At 46.9% G+C, this 23,484-nt stretch overlaps 2 protein-coding genes across 6 annotated transcripts in view; one reads left to right on the plus strand and one right to left on the minus strand.

The window, feature by feature from the left end:
- Positions 1 to 2,672: 2,672 nt before the first annotated feature.
- Positions 2,673 to 22,885, plus strand: LOC105478445 (MORN repeat containing 4). 5 transcript variants are annotated; one of them, XM_011735742.3, is made up of 6 exons: positions 2,808 to 2,928; positions 15,083 to 15,120; positions 17,518 to 17,615; positions 20,149 to 20,263; positions 20,695 to 20,804; positions 21,057 to 22,885. In XM_011735742.3, exons 3-6 carry the CDS (start codon positions 17,549 to 17,551, stop codon positions 21,203 to 21,205), a joined length of 441 nt encoding a protein of 146 aa, XP_011734044.1. In that variant the 5' UTR covers positions 2,808 to 2,928; positions 15,083 to 15,120; positions 17,518 to 17,548; the 3' UTR covers positions 21,206 to 22,885. The 5 variants fall into 5 exon arrangements, with proteins under 5 accessions (XP_011734042.1, XP_011734043.1, XP_011734045.1 ...); XM_071069352.1 differs by having other exon boundaries at positions 2,858 to 2,928; positions 15,087 to 15,120; XM_011735741.3 differs by lacking the exon at positions 15,083 to 15,120 and having other exon boundaries at positions 2,789 to 2,928.
- The window catches only part of LOC105478444 (4-hydroxy-2-oxoglutarate aldolase 1), a 32,620-nt gene continuing 30,191 nt past the window's right edge, over positions 21,056 to 23,484 (minus strand). The window contains exon 7 of the mRNA XM_011735738.3: positions 21,056 to 21,621. Within this exon, the coding sequence (XP_011734040.1) occupies positions 21,598 to 21,621 (24 nt within the window). The 3' untranslated portion in view covers positions 21,056 to 21,597. The remainder of the gene's footprint in view (positions 21,622 to 23,484) is intronic.

Genomic DNA, 23,484 nt, shown 5'->3' on the forward strand with positions numbered 1-23,484 from the left:
TAACCTCCCGAGTGCTGGGACCACAGACACTTGTCACCACACTCAACTAATTATAAATGCCATAAGAGTAGCAATCATGAGGCCGGGCGCGGTGGCTCAAGCCTGTAATCCCAGCACTTTGGGAGGCCGAGACGGGCGGATCACGAGGTCAAGAGATCGAGACCATCCTGGCTAACACGGTGAAACCCCATCTCTACTAAAAAATACAAAAAACTAGCCGGGCGAGGTGGCGGGCGCCTGTAGTCCCAGCTACTCGGGAGGCTGAGGCAGGAGAATGGCGTGAACCCGGGAGGCGGAGCTTGCAGTGAGCTGAGATCCGGCCACTGCACTCCAGCCTTGGCGACAGAGCGAGACTCCGTCTCAAAAAAAAAAAAAAGAGTAGCAATCATGGCTTTTCAAGCCTGACAGAACCTAGCATCATGCTGTACTCACATTGTTTAAGAAATAAACATGTGGATACACGGATTGATGTGCATGGTATTTAGGAAGATTTGCTCCAGTCTTGGCACTATATTTTATTTATTTATCTAGTGAACCAGAAATAAAATTCTAAGCCCCCCAACCAAATGAATGGGCTCCTCTTCTGGGCCAAGGGCATTCCTAAATTAACCTGAAAAACTAGTTGAGGCCATGATGAGAAGTGGGAGTCAGACATGCCTCATTATATTCTCCTCCTTTTGGAATTCAGGACCAGCATTTAACACTAAAGCAGATAGCCGGGCACAGTGGCACACGCCTGTAATCCCAGCACTTTGGGAGGCCGAGGCAAGTGGATCACCTGAGGTCGGGAGTTCAAGACCTGGCTGACCAACATGGAGAAACCTGGTTTCTACTAAAAATACAAAATTAGCCAGAGCGGTGGCACATGCCTGTAATCCCAGCTACCTGGGAGGCTGAGGCAGGAGAATCGCTTGAACCTGGGAGGCGGAGGTTGAGGTGAGCCAAGATCGTGCCATTGCACTCCAGCCTAGGCAAAAAGAGCAAAACTCTGTCTCAAAAAAAACAAAAAACATTAAAGCAGAGAACTTAAGGTTGACACAGCAGACTCTTTGTAGCAATGATACCAGCATTGACAGACAGCAGACCCCATCTGTCATGATAGCAGGCAAAGGTGTCTTTTGTGGTAAAAATCTACATTCTGTAGAAAATCCCCTTCCCTTTCCAGGTCTTTTTCCTGATCCAGGAGAGAACTAACTAAGAGTCTGATACCTTTTTAAATCTGATAAGAAACACTGGCCAGGCATGGTGGCTCACGCCTGTAATCCCAGCACTTTGGGGGGCAGAGATGGGAGGATCGCTTGAGCCCAGGAGTTCAATACCAGCCTGGGCAACATGAGGAAACACCATCTCTACAAAATATACAAAAATAAGCCAGGCATAGTGGAATGAACCAGTAGTCTCAGCTACTTAGGAGGTTGAGGTGGGAGGATCACTTGAGCCTGGGAGGTCAAGACTGCAGTAAGCCATGATCCAGCTACTGCACTCCCGACTGGGTGACAGAGGGAGACCCTGCCTCAAAACGAAACAAAAAGCAAAGAAACATTTACAATCTATGCTCTCTGGAGCCTGCTACCTGTAGCCTTCTCTGCATAATAAAAACCTTGATTTCCACAATTCTCTGTGTGTGTGTGTGTGCATATCTTAGTAACAATTCCTTAACTTAACCCAGACATTCCCTTCTATGGGTTCCAGGTCTTTAAACTCTTTCAACCAATTGTCAATCAGGACATCTTTGAATCAACTTACATGCTGGAACCTGCCACCCCCACCTCCTTTCGGGACCAAGCCAATGTACATTTGACATGTATTGATTGATGTCTTATGTCTCCCTAAAATGTATAAAACCAAGCGGTGGCCCAACTATTTTGGACACACATTCTTAGGACCTTCTAAGGCTGTATCACGGTCATGTCCTTAACATTGGCAAAATAAACTTCTAAATTGAAACCTGTCTCAGATACTTTTTGGTTTGCAGTTTGTTTATTTGTTTGTTTATTTATTTGAGACAGGGTCTTGCTAGGTCGCCCAGGCTTGGGTACAGTGGCAGAATCATGGCTTACTATGGCCTCAACCTCCTGGGCTCAACGGATCCTCCCACCTCAGCCTCCTGAGTAGCTGGGACTACAGGCACACACCACCAGGCTGGGTAATTTTTTTTTTTTTTTTTCCTATAGATACGGAGTCTTCCTGCATTGCCCAGGCTGATCTAGAACTCCTGGGCTCAAGCGATCCTCCTCTGCCTCGGTTTCCCAAAGTGTTGGGATTACAGATGTGAGCCACTGCGCCTGGCCAGGTACTATATTTTAAACAAAAAGAATCTAGGTAATGACAAGGACAGCACAAATTCCTATAACGAATGCAAAAGTGTCTTGATATCACAATGTCTAGCACAGAGTTATTGGAGGCTGTCCTGCCCAGCGCGTTACAATTTACAAAGCTGCTTCTCTGAAGCTAGATTTAGGATCTGTCTTAAACTCAGCAGTGGGGACTGGAGCAAGACCACAGCCGCTCGCGTTGATGGTCACTGTTGCTTCCGGCGCAGGTTTGGTTTTCTTTGGGGTTGCCATTTCAACTAGACGGCCTCGGGGTAGGCCAGATTTGGATCCTCTGTCTCATCTGCGTTGCAGAGGTGGGACCACCCCTCTTTCACATAGCTCAGGTTCGCAAACACTCCGCCCCGCACAAAGATGGCGCGGAGGCGGGCTGGGCCAATGCGGAGTGGCGTTGCTCCCGGTTGCCTAGGTAACAGCCAATGGGCAGCGGGAATTGTGCCCAGTGCGGTCGCCCGGGATGGCGGCGTCAAGTGGGGCAAGCGCTGGTGGAGGTGGCGGAGAGCAAGGTGGCAGCCGGGAGCCCATCAGAGGAAAAGTCCGAGGAGCTGGAGCCCTGCGTCCAGGCGTGACGGTCATCCCGAAAGGCTAGTCCCAGGTTGGCTGGAGGCGCAGGAGGGAGGGGGCTGGGAAAGAGGATGATCGGCCAGGTGGGCACTGAGGAACCCAGCACGAGATGTCCGGGCTGGGGAATGCGGCTCCACCTCGGATACGCTGACCCGAGGTCGGCTGCCTGTGGGGGACCCAAACCTGAACCCTTTAGTCTCCACCGCGGGGGTCGAGGCCCAGGAGAGCCGACTGGACTGGGGTTAGCGAGCAGGGGGTGGAGGGTTGCATCAGGGGAATTGGCAGACCCGTGGGAGCGTTAGACCCTGCCGGGCGGGAGAGCGGACCAGGATAGCAGGAAGCAACCGGGCGGGAACGTGAAAATGGGGTGCGAGAAGGTGTTACCTTGTTGTGGTCTAGGGCTTTGTTTTCCCTGGACCCGCCTTTATCTCGCTGGTGGAGAGAACTCCCACATATGGAAGCCTGGGGAATGGGATGCTTCAATTCGTTGATGGGGGGTATCCCTGCAGTCTAGCATCTCTGAACTGCTTAGGTACCAGCAGGAATAGCTGCTATATCGGAGTCCAGCCCAGGCATTCCCTTTCCCGTCAAATGGGATCGTATTTGGCAGAATTACTCCCTAGTCCCAATCACCCCCAGGTCAGGTCATCATCGCGTTTTGTTGTTGTTGTTGTTGTTGTTGCTGTTGTTGTTTTTTTAATATTCTTTTTGGCGCCAATTTTCTTCCCACTTTCTTCATTCCAACCATCCCACAGTCTTCCTAAACGAACCCTTCATATAGCAACGATACATTTCTTTACTTTTCACATGAGGAAAGAGGAGGTTAGACTTAACAACGAAAAACAGTTATTTCGATCTCCTTTTAAAACACCTAAAAAAGAATATTTAGGCCGGGCGTGGTGGCCCACGCCTGTAATCCCAACACTTTGGTAGGCCGAGGCGGGTGGATCACGAGGGCAGGATTTCAAGACTAGCTTGGCCAAGATGGTGAAACCCCGTCTCTACTAAAAATACAAAAATTAGCCGAGCGTGGTGGCGGGCGCCTGTAATCCCAGCTATCCAGGAGGCTGAGGCAGGAGAATTGCTTGAACCTGGGAGGCGGCGGTTGCAGTGAGCCGAGATCCTGCCCCAGCACTCCAGCATGGGGAACAGAGCAAAACTCCGTCTCGTTAAAAAAAAAAAAAAAGAGTATTTGACTTTTTGTTCTAGGTTCTTAACAAGGTTAATCTTTGTTCATCAAAGCCTTCATTTTCTTCTCTTTAGGATTCTAAAAGCCTATGAACTGCTTTATTACTGAAATAATTTGACAAGACTGTTGTACCCTGGGAAGGGGGTTTTGGGGAGACATGTGGGTAGTTAGGGTGGCTGCCTCCAACCAGTATTCTCTAACTGGATGTCTCCCACCGCCCCATCCTTTTTGTTTGTTTGTTTGTTTGTTTGTTTTTCTTTTCTTTTCTTTTTCTTGAGATAAGGTCTGGCTCTGTTGCCCAGGCTGGAGTGCAGGTGTGGTGCAGTCACTGCTCACCCTGGCAGCCTCAAATTCCGGGCTCAAGCAATCCTCCTGCCTCAGCCTCCTGAGTAGCTGGGACTACAGGCATGCACCACCACATCCAGCTAATTTTTGAATTGTTTTGTAGAGATGAGGTCTCACTATGTTTCCCAGCTTGGTATTGAACTCCTGGGCTCAAGTGATCCTCTTGCCTCAGCCTCCCAACGTGCTAGGATTACAGGACTGAGCCATCATGCCTGGCCCTTTTCTTCTTTGTGTCAGTTTTTTTTTTTTTTTTTTAATCCTCTTAAATTGGACACAGGTTACTGTGAATACAAAAATGTTCTTTAATAAGTTGATTTCTTAAAATTAGAAAAAGATAAATAGAACGGAAACAAAAATTCTCATTACTGTCTCAGAGTTCTGTTTGGAAATAAGAAAATAATAATAAAGAAATGTCTGGGGCAAAAGAAAATGAAGATAGCAGGAATGTAGTCTATAGTGCAGACTAATAGTGTATTGGTTTACAGGGACAGAATAGTAATTTTCTTTTATGTAAATGTTTGGACTGATCCTTTGCAACCAATCTATCAGGAGTGCAGAAAGGGTGAGTGTCTGTTTAGAAGTGTGAATCATCTTGGCTTGTGACTGGATTCCATGGGTATATATATATATATATATATATATATATATATTTTTTTTTTTTTTTTTTTTTTTTTTTTGAGACGGAGTCTCGCTCTGTAGCCCAGGCTGGAGTGCAGTGGCCGGATCTCAGCTCACTGCAAGCTCCGCCTCCTGGGTTTACGCCATTCTCCTGCCTCAGCCTCCCGAGTAGCTGGGACTACAGGCACCCGCCACCTCGCCCGGCTAGTTTTTTGTATTTTTTAGTAGAGACGGGGTTTCACCATGTTAGCCAGGATGGTCTTGATCTCCTGACCTCGTGATCCGCCCGTCTCGGCCTCCCAAAGTGCTGGGATTACAGGCTTGAGCCACCGCGCCCGGCCCATGGGTATATTTGTAGCCTAAACCCCTAAGCCATATATTCTTTTTAAAAAGATGATTTGGATAACTGATACAAATACTGATTTGCATCTCTTATTAAAGTATTGGGCCGGACACGGTGGCTCACACCTGTAATCCTAGCACTTTGGAAGGCTGAGGCAGGCATATCATTTGAACCCAGGGGTTCAAGACCAGCCTGGGCAACATGGTGAAACCCTGTCTCTACCAAAAAATGCAAAACTTAGCTGGGTGTGGTGGCATATTCCTGTAATCCCAGCTACTCAGGAGGCTAAGGTGGGAGGGTGGCTTGAGTCCAAGAGGCAGAGGTTGCAGCGGCTGAGATGACGCCACTGCACTCCAGCTTGGATGACAGAGCCAGACTCTGCCACAAAAAAAAAAAAAAGAAGAAGTATTGGGCTTTCAGTCTTCATCAGCACTGGCTGTATTTTGTTAAACTAGATTTGTCTCAATGACCATGGTTACTGGTGAAATTCCTTTTTAGGTCAGTAGCTGTGGTTAGTTATATTATATATTATATATATATTATTATATATATTATATATATAGTAGTATATATATATAGTAGCTGTGGCTAGTTATATATTATATATTAGCATGGTTAGTTATAAAAGTCATAAAATCCAGACAATGTCCCAAATAGTGACAATATCAACTATTTGGGCACATATGACAGTTTCTAGCCAAACATATTCAACCATGGCCTGAGATCCATGGATTCTACACATGTTCCCTTTCAATAGCGCTTCTGATTGTGGTCTTGGCAATGGACATCATTTTGGCAAGCATCTGCTCAAGGGAATTTGCTACATGTCCCTAAATCAAAATGGAATGGAAGTTTGTAGTATGTACTGTTGGAAACCAATGGGACAGGATGGTGGCAGGGTTAGGTTGAAACATGGTATTCCAGTTATTATTGCCGTATAACAAATTACCCCAGAATTTAGCAGCTTAAAACACCCATATGGTGGCCGGACACGGTGACTCACATCTATAATCCCAGCACTTTGGGAGGCCGAGGCGGGTGGATCATAAGGTCAGGATATCGAGACCATCCTGGCTAATACAGTGAAACCCTGTCTCTACTAAAAATACAAAAAATTAGTCAGGCGTGATGGTGAGCACCTGTAGTCCCAGCTAATTGGGAGGCTGAGGCAGGAGAATTGCTTAAACCCAGGAGGTGGAGCTTGCAGTGAGCAGAGATTGCGCCTCTGTACTCCAGCCTGGGCGACAGAGCAAGACTCCATCTCAAATAAATAAATAAATAAATAATACCCATATGATGCTCATGGATTCTGTGGGTAAGGGAATTTGGACCTGGCACCATGAGGAGGCCTCTTTCTGCTCCCTGATATGGGATGGAATGCAGACTCAGTGACTGAGGGCTGGAATCATCTGAAGGCTGCTTCACTGATGCCTGGTACCTGAGATAGGATGATTCAAAGGTAAGGACAGCCAACTGGAGCACCAATATATGACTTTGCTGTGTGGCTTGGCTTTCAGTGTTAGCCTCTGGGTAGTCAGGCTTTTTATGTGGTGGCTCACATCTCCAAGTGTGAATGTATCAGTGACAAGATGGAAGTTGCGTCACCCTTTATGATCTAACCTCAGAACACACCACCATTTTCTTTCGAGACAGAGTTTCGCTCTTGTTGCCCAGGCTGGAGTGCAATGGCATGATCTTGGCTCACCGCAACCTCTGCCTCCTGGGTTAAGCAGTTCTCCTGCCTCAGCCTCTCAAGTAGCTGGGATTACAGGCATGCGCCACCACACCCAGCTAATTTTGTATTTTTAGTAGAGATGGGGTTTCTCCATGTTGGTCAGGCTAGTCTTGAACTCCCGACCTCAGGTGATCCGCTCGCCTCGGCCTCCCGAAATGCTAGGATTATAGGAGTGAGCCACCATGCCCGGCCCACACCATCATTTTCATTGTGTTCTATTGGTCCAAGCAGTCACGAGCCTACTCAGATTCAAGGAAGGGGAGGTAGATTTCACTTTTTTTTTGAGACGGAGTCTTGCTCTGTTACCCAGGCTGGAGTGCAGTGGCGCAATCTCGGCTCACTGCAACCTCCGCCTCCTGGGTTCACTCCATTCTCCTGCCTCAGCCTCCTGAGTAGCTGGGACTATAGGCGCTCACCACTATGCCCAGCTAATTTTTTGTATTCTTTAGTACAGACGGGGTGTCACTGTGTTAGCCAGGATGGTCTCGATCTCCTGACCTCGTAATCCGCCCGCCTCGGCCTCCTAAAGTGCTGGGATTACAAGCGTGAGCCACCATGCCCGGCCAGATTTCACTTTGTGATGGGTCAGCAGCCAGGTCAAATTGTAGACAAACATGTAAGACAGAAGATACTATTGCAAACATCTTGGAAATACAGTCTGCCACATTTGGTAATAACAAGGTAACCTTTTTGGTTTCATTGGCTTCCTTAAAATATTTAGGGTATAATCCCCAAGAGCTAACAGCATACTGAAGAAGTGGTTAGGGGCTGGGTGTGGTGGCTCATGCCTATAATCCCAGCACTTTGGGAGGCCAAGACAGGCAGATCACATGAGGCCAGAAGTTTGAGATCAGCCTGGCCAACATAGTGAAACCCCATCTCTACTAAAAATATGAAAATTAGCTGGGCATGCTGGCACACCTGTAATCCCAGCTACTCAGGAGGCTGAGGCACGAGAATCTCTTGAGCCTGGGAGGCAGAGGTTGCAGTGAGCCAAGATCACAACATTACACTCCAGCCTGGGTGACACTGTGAGACTCTGTCTCAAAAAAAAAAAAAAAAACGTGGTTAGGTGTACAACTTGAGAACTAGTACTTTGTCCATAAATAACCCTCAAACTGGAGAAACGTTCCCTTCTTTCATCAATCTTCTACTGGTCCTCCCGGAACAAGGTAGAATGCCACTCTTTGGAAGCTTCATGTAGCCTTGAGAAAAAGTAAATAAATACAAGGCAGTACTTTCCCTGAGTCCCTGTGTAGTCAATATGACTCCTCAAATCCCACTGCAATAACTCTTTCCAAATTTTGAGTGAAAACAAGTTGGTTAACTGCTGCCAGACATCTAAAGGAAATACTTATAATCTTTTTATATAAATAGTGATTTTGTGTTTACGTTTTGGAATGGTTGTTTAATTATAAGATATAGTGGAAGATACAGTCCTTCAGATTCTAACTGACGTGCTTTGAAGGAATGAAACTTCAACCATAAGCTGACTTTTAGTGCTGTGACTTAGTTCTGGGAAGAGCTGAAGATTGCCTGATCAAAATGCCTGTCTGTACTGGAAAGAGTTTTCTTCTGCTATTCTGATGGAAAACTGCTTCTCATGCTCTCATTAATGTTATATTTGCAATGGAGTCATGTTGGCCTCTACCCCAGCACACTCCGATGCTGGGCTGGTGATAAGAGACTTGTGAGCCTGAAATTGGATGCTGACCTTGTGGGACATTGATAGGACAGAGATGACAAGTACCAGCATCCCCTCTCAGAAAATAGCTCCCACAGGTTTGGAGGTAGTTGACTACAAGAAAATAATGGTCCTTGCCTCGGATATCTTCTGTGTGAGAGATACTGGAAATGGAATGTTTGACTGATAACTGAAGAAGGGAGAAAGTTCTATGGGAGTGGCCCCCAAACATCTCAAGAAGAGTCTCCACAAGGTTGCCCTTCATTTAGGCGAGAAATGAATCTTTTCTCTTATTTGGGTGAGAGCACAGGGATTCTTAGAACTCATCTGTCCTCATGGCTGGGACAGAGCCAGGGTGTAGAAGATGTCGTTGAGCCCTGCTGTGGTCAGGCCTAGCTGTTTTCACATCAGACCATGTCTGGGTTTTTGGTGTCTGTATCAAAAATCATTATGTTCTGGCTAGGCATGGTAGCTCATGCCTGTAATCCAGCACTTTGGGAGGCCAAGTCAGGCAGATCACATGAGGCCAGGAGTTCGAGACCAGCCTGGCCAAAATGGTGAAACCCTGTCCTACTAAAAATACAAAAAGTAGCCAGGTGTGGTGGTGGGCACCTATAATCCCAGCTACTCAGGAGGCTGAAGCAAGAGAATTGCTTAAACCCAGGAGACGAAGGTTGCAGTGAGCTGAGATGGAGCCACTGCACTTCAACCTGGGTGACATAGTGAGAGTATCTCAAAAAAAAAAAAAAAAAAAAAAGGTTATCAGGTCCCTCTGCTGAAGCTACTCAGCAGTCACCAGCACCAGTCTCCATTAAACAAACAAACAAACAAAAATAAGGCCGGGTACAGTGGCTCACGCCTGTAATCCCAGCACTTTGGGAGGCCAAGGCAGGAGGATCACCTGAGGTCAGGAGTTCAAGACCAACCTGGCCAACATGGTGAAACCCTGTCTCTACTGAAAATACAAAAATTAGCTGGGTGTGGTGGCAGGGGCCTGTAATCCCAGCTACTTGGGAGGCGCTGGGGCAAGAGAATCATTTGAACCCAGGAGGCAGAGGTTACAGTGAGCTGAGACCACACCATTGCACTCCAGCCTGGGCAACAGGAACGAAATTCTGTCTAAAAAAAAAAAAAAAAAAGCCAGGCACGGTGGCCCACACCTGTAACCGCAGCACTTTGGAAGGCTGAGATGGGTGGGTCACCTGAGGTCAGGAGTTCAAGACCAGCCTGGCCAACATGGTGAAGCCCTGTCTCTACTAAAAATACAAAAATTAGCCAGCCATGGTGACGGTCCCCTGTAATCCCAGCTATTCGAGAGACTGAGGCAGGAGAATCACTTGAACTCGGGAGATGGAGGTTGCAGTGAGCCGAGATTGCACCATTGCACTCCAGCCTGGGTCACAGAGCAAGACTCCGTTTCAAAAAAAAAAAAAAAAAGAGAACAAGCATCAGAACATATTATTATTATTATTATTATTATTATTATTATTATTATTATTGAGTCAGAGTCTTGCTCTGTCACCCAGGCTGGAAACCAGTGGCATGATCCTGGCTTACTGCAAACTCTGCCTCCCAGGTTCAAGTGATTCTCCTGTCTTAGCCTCTCAAGTAGCTGGGATTACAGGTGACCATCACCACACTTGGCTAATTTTTGTGTTTTTAGTAGAGACAGGGCTTCACCATGTTGGCCAGGCTGGTTTTGAACTCCCGACCTCAGGTGATCCACCCATCTTAGCCTCCCAAAGTGCTGGGATTACAGGCGTGAGCCACTGTGCCCGTCCGCTTGTTCTCATAAAAAAAAAACAAAAAGTCATGAGGCTGGGTGTGGTGGCTCATGCTTATAGTCCTAGCACTTTGGGAGGCCAAGGCCAGAGATTGCTTGAGGCTAGGAGTATGAGATTAGCCTGGGCAACATAGTGGGACACCATCTCTACAAAGAAGTTAATTAGTCAGGCATGGTGGTGTGTGCCTATAGTCCTAGCTACTACAGAGGCTGGGGCAGGAGGGTTGTTTGAGCCCACAAGTTCGGGGTCGCAGTGAGTTATGATCATGCCATTGCACACCAGCATGGGCAACAGAGCGACACACTGTCTCCTTAAAAACAAAAAATCGGGCCGGGTACGGTGGCTCACGCCTGTAATCCCAGCACTTTGGGAGGCTGAGGCGGGCGGATCACGAGGTCAGGAGATTGAGACCATCCTGGCTAACATAGTGAAACCCTGTCTCTATTAAAAATACAAAAAATTAGCCTGGCGTGGTGGCAGGCACCTGTAGTCCCAGCTACTCGGGAGGCTGAGGCAGGATAATGGTGTGAACCCGGGAGGCAGAGCTTGCAGTGAGCCGAGATGGTGCCACTGCACTCCAGCCTGGGTGACAGAGTGAGACTCCATCTCAAAAAAAAAAAAAAAAAAAAATCTTTATGACAGAAGGCCAAAATGCAAATATCCTGTAGGACATTGACAAAGAGCGGATGGGTAGTAATTATAGTTTGTTTTTCCTCTACTTAGTATTCAGCTCTTTAGTCAAAATTGCTGAGATTTTCTTTTTCAGAGTGTTGTTTGAATTACATTGGTAGCAATTTTTACTGAGGAAAGACCTAGAGAAGTTTTCATTACAGTAAGTATATGTGTGAGTTTAAGTGTAAAACTTTGAAAGAGGAAAAGAAACTAACATTTAGTGGACGGACCCTGGCAGTGTTCTAGGTACTCAGTGTGTGTCATTTTCTTTCTTTTATTTTTCTTCCCTGTCACCCACTGACTCTCAGATATTTAACTGAGTCCACCTGCCAGCTCTGTGAAATACATATATTATCTCCACTTTACAGCTGAGGAGACTGAGATTTAGAGATGCTTAAATACCTTGCCCATAATTATACAGTGAACTCGGATTTGAACTCAAGTCCTTCTGTGCTCAGAGTCTACAACACCACCGGATTATCCTGGGAGGCCAGATAGGATAGGATGGTATGAGTTAGCAAGTTAGTGCAAGAACTTGCGCCAGCAAGGCCAGCTGTCAGAGCTCTGATTCTAACTTTCACGTGTTAGTTTCCACATGTTAAAGTATGACCTTAGTTAATTTACTTATCCTCTCTGCACCTTAGTTTCCTCATCCCTAAAGTGGAACTAATAATAATACCCACCCCAAAAAGTTGTTGTGAGATGAAATTAGATAACATTTTAAAAACACTGATGCTCATGCTGGGCGCGGTGGCTCACGCCTGTAATCTCAGCACTTTTGGAGGCCGAGGCGTGTGGATTACCTGAGGTCAGGAGTTTGAGACCAGCCTGACCAACATGGTGAAACCCCATCTCTACTAAAAACACAAAATTAGCCAGGCGTGGTGGCGCATGCCTGTAATCCCAGCTACTTGGGAGGCTGAGGTGGAGGTTGCAGTGAGCCGATATTGTGCCATTGCACTCCAGCCTGGGAAATAAGAGTGAAACTCCGTCTCAAAAACAAAACAAAACAAAAAACACTGATGGTCACACCAGTGGAAGCTGATGAGGAAGAATCACTTGAGGCCAGGAGTTCAGGACCAGTTTAGGCACCATAGCAATATCCATCTCAACAAAAAATTTGAAAAGTAGCTGGGTGTGTTGGCACACACCTCTAGTCCCAGCTACTGGAGAGGATGAGGTGGGAGGCTCACTTGAGCCCAGAAGTTTGAGACTGCAGTGAGCTATAATCATACCACTGCATTCCAGGCTGGGTAACAGTGAGACCCCATCTCTTAAAACAAACAAACAGCACTGATGGAACACAATAAGAGGTCAGTAAATGTTAGCTTCTGTTATAAAGGTATTTCAGACAGCTTCTTTGGGGTTAGTGCAATTGATTATTAGAGAGGGTTGTGCCACCTGAATTGGAATATAAATAATCTAGCACTGTCCACCATGACAATGTGGAGAAAGTAAATTTAACATATGTGTTGTTTTAGTTGAATATTTAAAGCATCACTTTTGTATAAAATATACCAGACCCCTTTTGCGCTATGAAACTATGGAACCCATTCTTTGGAACTCCATCTTGACTGGATGAGGTTTTGGCTTCCCTGGGTCTTGAAGAAAAAGGAAGCTAGCTGTTGGCACCAGGCCCCCAAGATTTAAGAATCTTGTGGCCAGGAGCGGTGGCTCATGCCTGTAATCTTAGCACTTCAGGAGGCCAAGGCGGGCGGATCATGAGGTCAGGAGATCGAGACTATCCTGGCTAATATGGTGAAACCCCGTCTTTACTAAAAAATACAAAAAGTTAGTGGGGTGTGGTGGCAGGAGCCTGTAGTCCCAGCTACTGGGGAGGCTGAGGCAGGAGAATGGTGTGAACCCAGGAGGCAGAGTTTGCAGTGAGCCAAGATCGCGCCACTGCACTCCTGCCTGGGCGACAGAGCAAGACTCAGTCTCAAAAAAACAAACAAACAAAACATCTTATTTTGAGCTGGGAGCAGTGGCATGCACCTGTAGTTCCAGCTACTCAGAAGGCTAAGAGGGGATTGGAGGATCTCTTGAACCTAGGAGTTCAAGTCCCGTCTGGGTAACATAATGAGACCCTGTCTCTAAAAGAAAAAAGAATTCTTTCCTGTTTGTCTGCCAAGTCTGGCCCCAGTACTCTGAGGAAAATGTGTCCTTGTCCTATTGGAACTTAGTCAAATGCCCCTCAGGGTCAGACTCTAGGTTACTTTACTAATCAGAGGGGACTTTTTTTCCCCTTTCTTTCCTTTTTCTGAGACAGGGTCTCATTCTGTCACCCAGGCTGCAGTGGCGCTATCATGACTTACTGCAGCCTCAGACTCCTGGGCTCAAGCAATTGTCCCTGCTCAGCCTCCCAAAGTGCTGGAATTACAGGCATGAGACACCATGCTTGGTTGATAGAAGACTTTTCAATAGTGATTTATAGTTCAGAGAACTTTTCACACACAGTATTTCCGTTTTATTGTAGTAGTAGGCCCCAAGCTTTGAAGTAAGGATCTAATGATGTGCTTATTAAAACTGCAGGTTCCCGGGATCTAACTATACAGAATCTGATTCAGTAAGTCTGAGTTTGGGCCTAGGAATCTGCATTGTCAAAATCACTGGAGAAAACATTGTATTGCTTAGATCTGGAAAAGATGAGGAGGTAGCTGTGTGTGCCTGTAGTCCCAGCTACTCTGGAGACTGAGGTGACGGGATCCCTTGAATCCAAGAGTCTGAGGTTACAGTGAGCTATGATTTTGCCACTGCACTCTAGCCTGGGTGACAGAGCAAGACCCTGTCTCTAAAAAATAAATAGATAAGTAAATGAAAGATGAAGGGATGAATGAAAAGACCTAGGGAATTAAAAAAGAAATAGGGCCTGTATTTTTTAGTATATCAAATGACATGCTATTTGCCTCTGTTTATATTTAATGATTTTGGGGTTATCTTAATTCCCTTCTTCTTCTTCTTTTTTTTTTTTTTTTGAGACAGGGTCTCCCTCTGTCACCCAGGCTGGAGTGTAGTGGTGTGATCTTGGCTCACTGCACCTCTGCCTCCTGGGTTCAAGCGATCCTTCCACCTCAGCCTCCCAAGTAGCTGGGACTACAGGAACGTGCCACCACACCTGGCTAATTTTTTAAATTTTTTGTAATTTTGGTAGAGATGGGGTTTCACCATGTTGCCCAGGCTGGTCTCAAACTCCTGAGCTCAAGTGGTCTGCCAGCCTCAGCCTCCCAAAGTGCTGGGATTATAAGCTTGAGCCACTGTGCAGTTCCCTTCTTATAGGATATCCTTCAATACATCTTTTCACCACTAGTGTGAAGCCATATCTAGCCAGTCCCCAAATATTACTGATGGTTTTCCTATGATGTATCCATCCTAGTTGTTCCTTCTGCTCCCATTATACAGTGATCTCCCAGACTCATGCCTGAATGTATCAGTAATATACATTTTTTTTTCTGGGTAATAACACACCACCAGAAAACACAGTGGCTTGAAATAATAACCATTTGTTTATTCTGTGAGTCTGTGGTCGCTAGTTTGGGGCTGGGCTCAGAAGGGCAGTTCTTCTTGTCTTGCCTGAGCTATTTGTTCATCTGTGGCCAGCTGGGATAGGGTCTCACCATCCAGTAGACTAGATTGGGCTTATTTACATGGGGGCAGAACAGGTCCAAGTATAGCAAGAGGGCAAGCCTAGTGCACAGGTGCTTTGCAGACCTCTGCTAGATCACCTTTGCGAACATTCCATCATTCAGAGCAAGTCACATAGCCAACCCAGATCCAGAGGGTGGAGGAATAAACTCTGCCTCTCTTTTTTTTTTCAGACAGAGTCTCACTGCGTCGCCCAGACTGGAATGCAGTGGTACGATCTCGGCTCACTGCAACCTCTGACACCCGAGTTCAAGCAATTCTTCTGTATCAGCCTCCTGAGTAGCTGGGATTACAGGCACCCACCACCACGCCCTGCTAATCTTTTGTATCTTTAGTAGATATAGGGTTTCGCCATGCTGGCCAGTCTGGTTCAGGTGATCCACCTGCCTCGGCCTCCTAGAGTGCTGGGATTACAGGCATGAGCCACCGCACCTGGCCAACTCTGTCTCTTAATGGGAGGATCTGCCTTGTCACATTGTAGGGTCATGAACGGAGGGAGAATAACTCTGCCCATTTTTACAATCTGCTGCATTATATTTCCCTTCCTTGCAAGCTTTTCTGACTACGGACTTGCTGCTTCAATTCATCCCACTTCACGCTACCACATTCATTTGCCTTACACACTGCCTTCATCATATTACATCCTGGTTCACAAACCTGCAGAGGCCGCCTCTTTTCCTCCCTCATGTGCTGTAAACTCTTACGCCCAGCTTTCAAAGGTCTCTTTAAGTTAGCCTGAGCTAAAAGCAGAGGCTATGCTGTACAGGGAAAAAGGACTAGCATAGTCAGGGGAGGCTGCCAACAAACTTGATTACCTCTCTGGGCTTCTATTTCTCCTATAAAATGAGAGGTTGGACTAAATCCGTGAGGTTCTTTTCAGATTTATTTATTTATTTATTTATTTTTTTTTTTTTTGAGACAGAGTCTTGCTCTGTCACCCAGGCTAGAGTGCAGTGGTGTGATCTCAGCTCACTGCAACCTCTGCCTCCCGGGTTCAAGCAATTCTCCTGCCTCAGCCTCCTGAGTAGCTGGGATTTCAGGCGCCTGCCACCATACCTGGCTAATTTTTGTATTTTTAGTAGAGATGAGGTTTTACCATGTTAGCCAGGCTGGTCTTGAACTCCTGACCTCGTGATCTGCCCACCTCAGCCTCCCAAAGTACTGGGATTACAGGCGTGAGCTACCGTGGATGCCCAGCCTATTTTTTATTTTTTAATTTTATATATATATATATATTTTTTGAGACAAAGTCTGGATGTGTCGCCCGGGCTGGAGTGCAGTGGCGCGATCTCGGCTCACTACAACCTCTGCCTCCCAGGTTCACACCATTCTCCTGCCTCAGCCTCCCGAGTAACTGGGACTACAGGCGCCCGCCACCATGCCCAGCTAATTTTTTGTATTTTTAGTAGAAACGGGGTTTCACAGTGTTCGCCAGGATGGACTCGATCTCCTGACCTTGTGATCCTCCCGCCTCGGCCTCCCAAAGTGCTGGGATTACAGTAACTTTACATTTTTGACATGAGGTCTTGCTATGTTGCCCAGGCTCAAGTGATCCTCCCACCTCAGCCTCCCAAAGTGCTGGGATTACAGGTGTGAGTCACTACACCAGGCCTGTCTTCAACTTTAAGATTGTGGCTACATGTACCTACGCAGGCTTATTTCCTATTACTCCCCAAATAAACCCTCAACTGTAATGAGACCAGGCTTCTTATTTTGCAATGGAACATCTCGTGTTCACATTGCCCTTAGAGTGTTCCTTGCCCTTTGAGTGTTGGTTCCCCATGTTTTCCTTTTTTTTTTTTTTTTGAGACAGAGTCTTGCTCCATCACCCAGGCTGGAGTAACAGTGGTGTGATCTTGGTTCACTGCAACCTCCACCTCTCAGGTTTAAGTGATTCTCCTGCCTCAACCTTCTGAGTAGCTAGGATTACAGGCTCCCGCCACCATGCCCAGCTAATTTTTGCATTTTTAGTAGAGACGGGATCTCACCACGTTGGCCAGGCTGGTCTCAAACTACTGACCTCAGGTGATCCCGCCCACCTCGGCGTCCCAAAGTGTTGGGATTATAGGCATGAGCCACTGCCCCTGGCCTGTTCCCTGTGTTTTCTGATTCTGGAATTGTTCTTTGCCTTCTCCACTGCTTGTCTGCTTGTCTTAAATTCTGGCCATCTCATGTCTTTGTTAATCTCTGCCATCCAAGTTGGCACTTAATCACATTATCTCTGGCATAAATCAGTGTTTCAATTGTTAGTCTTATTAACTAGATTATAAACTCATCAAGGGAAGATACTGTATTTTATACATCAACTGAGCACGTAGTAGGTATCAAGTAAATATTTGTAGATTAATCCTCCATTTCCATCCCAGGTCATAGAAAATAGGAACTGGCTGAAAACTTTTAAGATAAGCAGGAGGATGAGAGCACCTGGGCAGAGGTGGAGTTGATAGTGCTGGTGGTTGTTGGAGACATGAGTATTTTGGTTAAATGCACCTAAGGCAGCGTACACTTACCAGGCTGGTGGCCTTTAGAATGTATCTACAAAATTGCTTTGCAGTCCTTTCCTCCTGCCATTCCATGACACTGGTTCTCCTCTGCTTATTTCCTACAGTTTTCGTCCTTTTATCCTGTAATCTGTCACCATGACCCTGACAAAAGGTTCCTTCACCTACTCCAGTGGGGAGGAATATCGTGGCGAATGGAAGGAGGGTGAGAAGGACCCCTGGGGAGTGTCCAATGATGAACACTTCATTTGCTGGAGGACAAATACATCAGCATATGTAGCCAGCTTTATGGGCTTTCATTTTCAACCCCAGGATTTAATTCCACATAGTACCTGCCTTTCCTTTATTCCATTTTAGGATTAAATAAAGGAATTCGAAAATGCTATTTTTATTTTTATTTTTATTTTTTTATTTTTTATTTTTATTTATTTTTTTTTTTTTGAGACGGAGTCTCACGCTGTTGCCCAGGCTGGAGTGCAGTGGCGTGATCTCGGCTCACTGCAAGCTCCGCCTCCCGGGTTCCCGCCATTCTCCTGCCTCAGCCTCCTGAGTAGCTGGGACTACAGGCGCCCGCCACCGCGCCCGGCTAATTTTTTGTATTTTTAGTAGAGACGGGGTTTCACTGTGGTCTCGATCTCCTGACCTTGTGATCCGCCCGCCTCGGCCTCCCAAAGTGCTGGGATTACAGGCTTGAGCCACCGCGCCCGGCCGAAAATGGTATTTTTAATTCAACCTCCAGGAATGAGTTATATCTTTCTGGTTTTTTGTTTGTTTGTTTGTTTGTTTTGAGATGAGGTCTTGCTCACTGTGTTGCCCAGACTGGAGTGCAATGGTGCGATCTCGGCTCACCGCAACCTCTGCCTCCCGGGTTCAAGCGATTCTCGTGCCTCAGCCTCCCGAGTAGCTGGGATTACAGGCACCTGCCACCATATCCGGCTAATTTTTGTATTTTTAGTAAAGATGGGTTTCACCATGTTGGCCAGGCTGGTCTCCAACTCCTGACCTCAGGTGATCTGCCCACCTTGGCCTCCCTAAGTGCTGGGATTACAGGCATCAGCCACCATACCCTCTCTTTTAAGCGTTTTGTATTTATCATCTTATTTAATCCTCATGACAACCTTATCAGGTAGGCACATACTATTATTATTCCCATTTAACAGATGGGGAAATTGAGGCAAGGAGAAGCTAAGTAACTTACTCAAGATCACAGAACTCTAAGTGGTAGAACAAGAAGGCAAACACAGCAGGCAGCCTGACTCAGTGTCCTCAACATCTAACTACACTGCCTCTCTGAGGAAAAAAAAACCAGTACCCCATTAGCACCTTAAAGCTGCTGGGCAAATCTAACAGCCTGATTGGCAGCACTGGTTTGAGCTTCGTTACGTCAGTGGGGCTGTGCTTACTCTCTGAACTGACCAGAAAACAGAGCAAGATGTTGCAGGAGTAATCATGCCTTTCAAACAGAATTCAGGGGAGTTCTTGTGGTGGATACAGCCCACCCAGTAGAGCCTCAGAAAGTCTCTCCTCTAACAGGCCACATTAGAGGGGACACCAGGTATTTGAAAACCAGGAAGAAAGGCGTGGGATTGAAGGAGGCAAGGTCACATCACACCTGTACAATTTCTCAAGACTCAGTAATTTAGGGCAGGCACAGTGGCTCACACCTGTAATCCCAACACTTTGTAATCCCAGCTACTGGGGAGGCTGAGGCAGGAGAAACACTTAAACCCAGGAGGCGGAGGTTGCAGTGAGCCAAAATCGCACCACTGCACTCCAGCCTGGGTGACAGAGCGAGACTCTGTCTCAGAAAAAAAAAAAAAAGAAGAAGAGAAGCTGGCACATAGTAAAGGCACTATAAATATAGATGTTAGCTATTGTTATTTACTTATTTATTTTTTTGAGACATGTTGCCCAAGCTGGAGTTCAATGGCATGATCTCGGCCCACTGTAACCTCCGCCTCCTGTGTTCAAGGGATTCTCCTGCCTCAGCCTCCTGAGTAGCTGGGTTACAGGAGCACAACACCACCACCATGCCCAGCTAATTTTTTGTTGTTTTAATAGAAACAGGGTTTCACCATGTTAGCCAGGCTGGTCTTGAACTCCTGACCACAGGTGATCCACCTGCCTCCTCGGCCTCCCAAAGTGCTAGAATTACAGGCGTGAGCCACTGCACCCAGCCAGCTATTGTTTGTTTTTTTGAGACAGAGTCTCGCTCTTGTTGCCCAGGCTGGAGTGCGGTAGCCCGATCTCGACTCACTGCAACCTCCGCCTCCCGGGTTCAAGTGATTCTCCTGCCTCAGCCTGCCGACTAGCTGGGACTACAGGCACGCGCCACTGCACCCAGCTAATTTTTATATTTTTAGTAGAGACGAGGTTTCACCATGGTGGCCAGACTGTCTTGATCTCTTGACCTCATGATCCACCCACCTTGGCCTCCCAAAATGCTGGCACTACAGGCATGAGCTACTGCGCCTGGCCAGCTGTTGTTATTTTTAAGTGCTCTCTTATTCATACTTGGGTAGACCTGCTGTAATCTGTAGTGATAAGATGGGAAGGCCCCAGGAGCCAGGTTTTCCCAGTGCCTGACTCTGGCTAATAATCCTCTGCCCTGCTAATGTCACTGCTTCTCTTGTTTTCTTTGTGGGTAGGGTGATGGCAGGTAAGGGATGCTAGAAGAGTAAGAAGGGACCCTGAAACTGCCTCCTTCCAACCTGACACCTGTCCTTCTCTTTGTTCAGGCCGCAGGCATGGTTTTGGTCAACTGATGTTTGCAGATGGTGGCACCTACCTGGGTCATTTTGAGAATGGGCTCTTTAATGGCTTTGGGGTATTGACCTTCTCAGATGGTTCAAGGTGGGTATGAGGTCATTCCTTTCTTAGCCTTAAATAAGGGAGGGGCTGACATAAAAATGGGACACTGGTAAATATCTGGTCAATCCTGAGCTTGTCTCACTCCCTGCAGAACACAGATGAGGACTAAGTAGTCCTTTTTATTGGTTATTTTTTAAGTGGACCTAAAATTTGAAATGTCAACCAAGTGAGTGACTTTCCACCCCACTCCCATTCCCGTCCTGTCTTCTTTCGTTGAGATCAGGGCTTCATGGCATATATATACTCTGATCCTTCTCTGCTGGCTGGGACTAGATGGGGTAGATGGAGCTATGTGACAGGTGGAATCGGCTTGCTCCTTGGCATTATTAAATAACAGAGATCCGCAGCTGCTCAACTCCATTAATCTGGACAGCTAACTTCCCACTGAAGGCTAACTTCTGGTGTTTCTGCAGGTATGAGGGGGAGTTTGCCCAGGGCAAGTTTAATGGCGTCGGAGTCTTCATTCGATACGACAACATGACGTTTGAGGGGGAATTTAAAAATGGCAGAGTAGATGGTTTTGGTAAGTTGCAGCCCAGCAGGGTGGGTGACTTAGGTGGGCATAATTTGGGTGGAAATATACCTGTTTCGTTTTAATCCTGCGGGGGTCCAGCAATCCATAGGGGCCATCCCTGACGCCTATCCATTGAACTCACCAATAGAGTGCTCCTGAGGAGAGCTGCGAGTTTTTCTCTTCTTCAGCCTCAACATATCGAGCTCACCTTTGAGACAGTAACGCCATTGTTGCTCCCATGTTTTCTCTGCCCTCCTCAAGGCCTGCTGACTTTCCCCGATGGTTCTCATGGAATCCCCCGCAATGAAGGTCTCTTTGAGAACAACAAGCTGCTGCGGCGTGAGAAGTGTTCTGCCGTCGTTCAGCGGGCCCAGAGCGCCTCCAAGTCAGCCAGAAATCTCACTGCCTGACAGCGCGGTGGGCACCAGCTGACAAGTATTGGGTAAAGCCAGTGCGCCCCTTGTTGACTCGAGGTGAACAAATGAACCAGAGCTGAGATGAGTTGACAATGACAGTGGAGCAGAGGTCTTGTATGTGCCCTGTCACCTGCCATTCCAGAACCGGACCGCAGAAGTGCTGAGGATGCTGGCCAGCGGACGCTGCTCAGTCATTGGCGGTTCTGTCTTTCCCTGACCCTTGTGTGCTGGAGGACAGAGGAACCGCCTCTTCTCACTGTTGATACTCTGTTCCTAAGACCTCGGGTTACCCAGTGCAGCCTGCTATGACCCTTCTGCTTCATTTTCTGCCAAGTGATACAGAACCTTCATTCTGCTGCTTTTGGGGCAGGTGATTCTACCCCACCTTAGGGCCAGTGCTCTGTGCCACCCTGGAGAAACAGGAAAAAGATAGGGGTGGCTCAGTGGAGCAGCCCTGTGAAAGTCAAGGCCAGAGCTTTTCTTTTTTAATTTTATTATTATTATTATTATTATTATTTTGAGATGGAGTCTCACTCTGTCGTCCAGGCTAGAGTGCAGTGGCGCAATCTCGTCTCACTGCAACCTCCACCTCCCAGGTTCAAGCGATTCCCCTGCCTCAGCCTCCTGAGTAGCTGGGACTACAGGAGTGCGCTACCACACCCGGCTAATTTTTGTATTTTCTTAAGTAGAGATGGGGTTTCACCATGTTGGCCAGGCTGGTCTCAAACTCCTGACCTTGTGATCCACCCACCTCGGTCTCCCAAAGTGCTGGGATTACAGGCGTGAGCCACCACGCCCAGCCTTTTATTATTATAAAAAAATGAGCCAGGTCTTGCTATGTTGCTCAGGCTTGTCTCAAACTCCTGGGCTCAAGCGATGCTCCTGCCTGGGCCTGCCAGAGTGCTAGGATTGCAGGTGTGAGACACTGTGCCTGGCTGGCAGAGCTTTTCCGTATGTTACTCCTCATGCTAGTTAGAATCATAGCTCCAGGCTTTCACTTGGTCTGATCAGACTGGTATTCATTCCTGCCTATGCCCTTGAGAAGGAGTGCTATTTCCTCCTCCCTTTAGAAGACAGACTGTCTTCCTTCACCAAGTTACAGCAGATAATCCCCATGTGTGTGCCTCTCTCCTTCCTTAGATGGGGAACAGGATCCCTTTTTGGGGCAGTCAAGAAAAAAACTCACGTAAACAGTAATCTTATTAATTGTATATGTGACTAACTCCAGGGAAAAGGGTAGAATATTTAGGCCAGTTCAGGCCCTACCATGGAGTGAACTGAATTCATAGGGATGGCTTGGGCTGACACAGTTTCTTCCCAGTGGACCGATAAATCAGACTCACCCAAACCCCTGGGGTTTTGGTAGAACTGGACCTACTCTAGGACTGTAGGGAACTAAAGGAGCATTTGGCTCACTGTAGCTCTTCTATCATGAGCCTTGACTGTCAGGCCGCAGTCAGACCTTACTGATGGGATCTCTGCAGTTTATCACGGAGGCCTCCCGTTACCCTGGTACCCAAATACGTCCCCCACCTCTAGCCCCCTAGCCTCACACTAAATGTCTCCTCAACAGCAGATGGTGGTGGAAGTTATAGCCGTGTGCCTCTATTTATTCTCTGAATTGTACTGTAGAAAAAGGTGTTTATAAAGAATAAAGAAATCACCAGAACTGCCTATACCTAGTTTTCTTGACTTTCTGGCCCTGCATCTTCATGAATATCAACCCATTTGCTGTTTGTAAAAGTTAATCAGATTAGCCCTTGGAACTGACCCTGCACACTTTACTATATCAAGTCATTTAATTTTCTCAGCCTCTACAGAGGAGGACATAGGAATTTTTTTTTCTTACTTGAATCAGACAATCTCAGGCTGCCACAACTAGTAGGTGGCACAGCTGGGTGGGATTTGTAACCAAGTCTTTCTGACTCCGTCTCCCTTTACTGGACCCCTCTTACCCTGAGCATCAGAGTGCGTAAGTCCTGAGACTAGTTATGGCCACACCTGCTGCGTTACCTCTGGTAGGTCCACTGCTGCCGGAGTTTCCCTTTCTCTGCAATGGGAGAGTGGTGGAACAATGACCCCCACACTGACGCTTTTACATGCATCCTTGTTGGAGGAAGGTACTATTATTATCCCTGTATTACAGATGAGGCTCAGGGAAGTTAAGCAGTTTCTCCAAGGTCCCGTAGACACTAAGGGGCAGATCCCAGAACTTAAACCCAGACCTGTTTAAGCCCAGAGACTGAGCTCTTACTCAGTACACTACCCTGCCT

Source organism: Macaca nemestrina, chromosome 9 (genome assembly GCF_043159975.1).
Source record: "Macaca nemestrina isolate mMacNem1 chromosome 9, mMacNem.hap1, whole genome shotgun sequence".
Classification (NCBI taxonomy): Eukaryota; Metazoa; Chordata; class Mammalia; order Primates; family Cercopithecidae; genus Macaca; species Macaca nemestrina.

Coding starts and splice junctions, on each gene's coding strand:
- LOC105478445 (XM_011735740.3), top strand. CDS start 2,688: ATGGCGCGGAGGCGGGCTGGGCCAATGCGGAGTGGCGTTGCTCCCGGT. Junction 20,264..20,694: donor ACCTTCTCAGATGGTTCAAG/GTGGGTATGAGG, acceptor GTGTTTCTGCAG/GTATGAGGGGGAGTTTGCCC. Junction 20,805..21,056: donor TGGCAGAGTAGATGGTTTTG/GTAAGTTGCAGC, acceptor GCCCTCCTCAAG/GCCTGCTGACTTTCCCCGAT.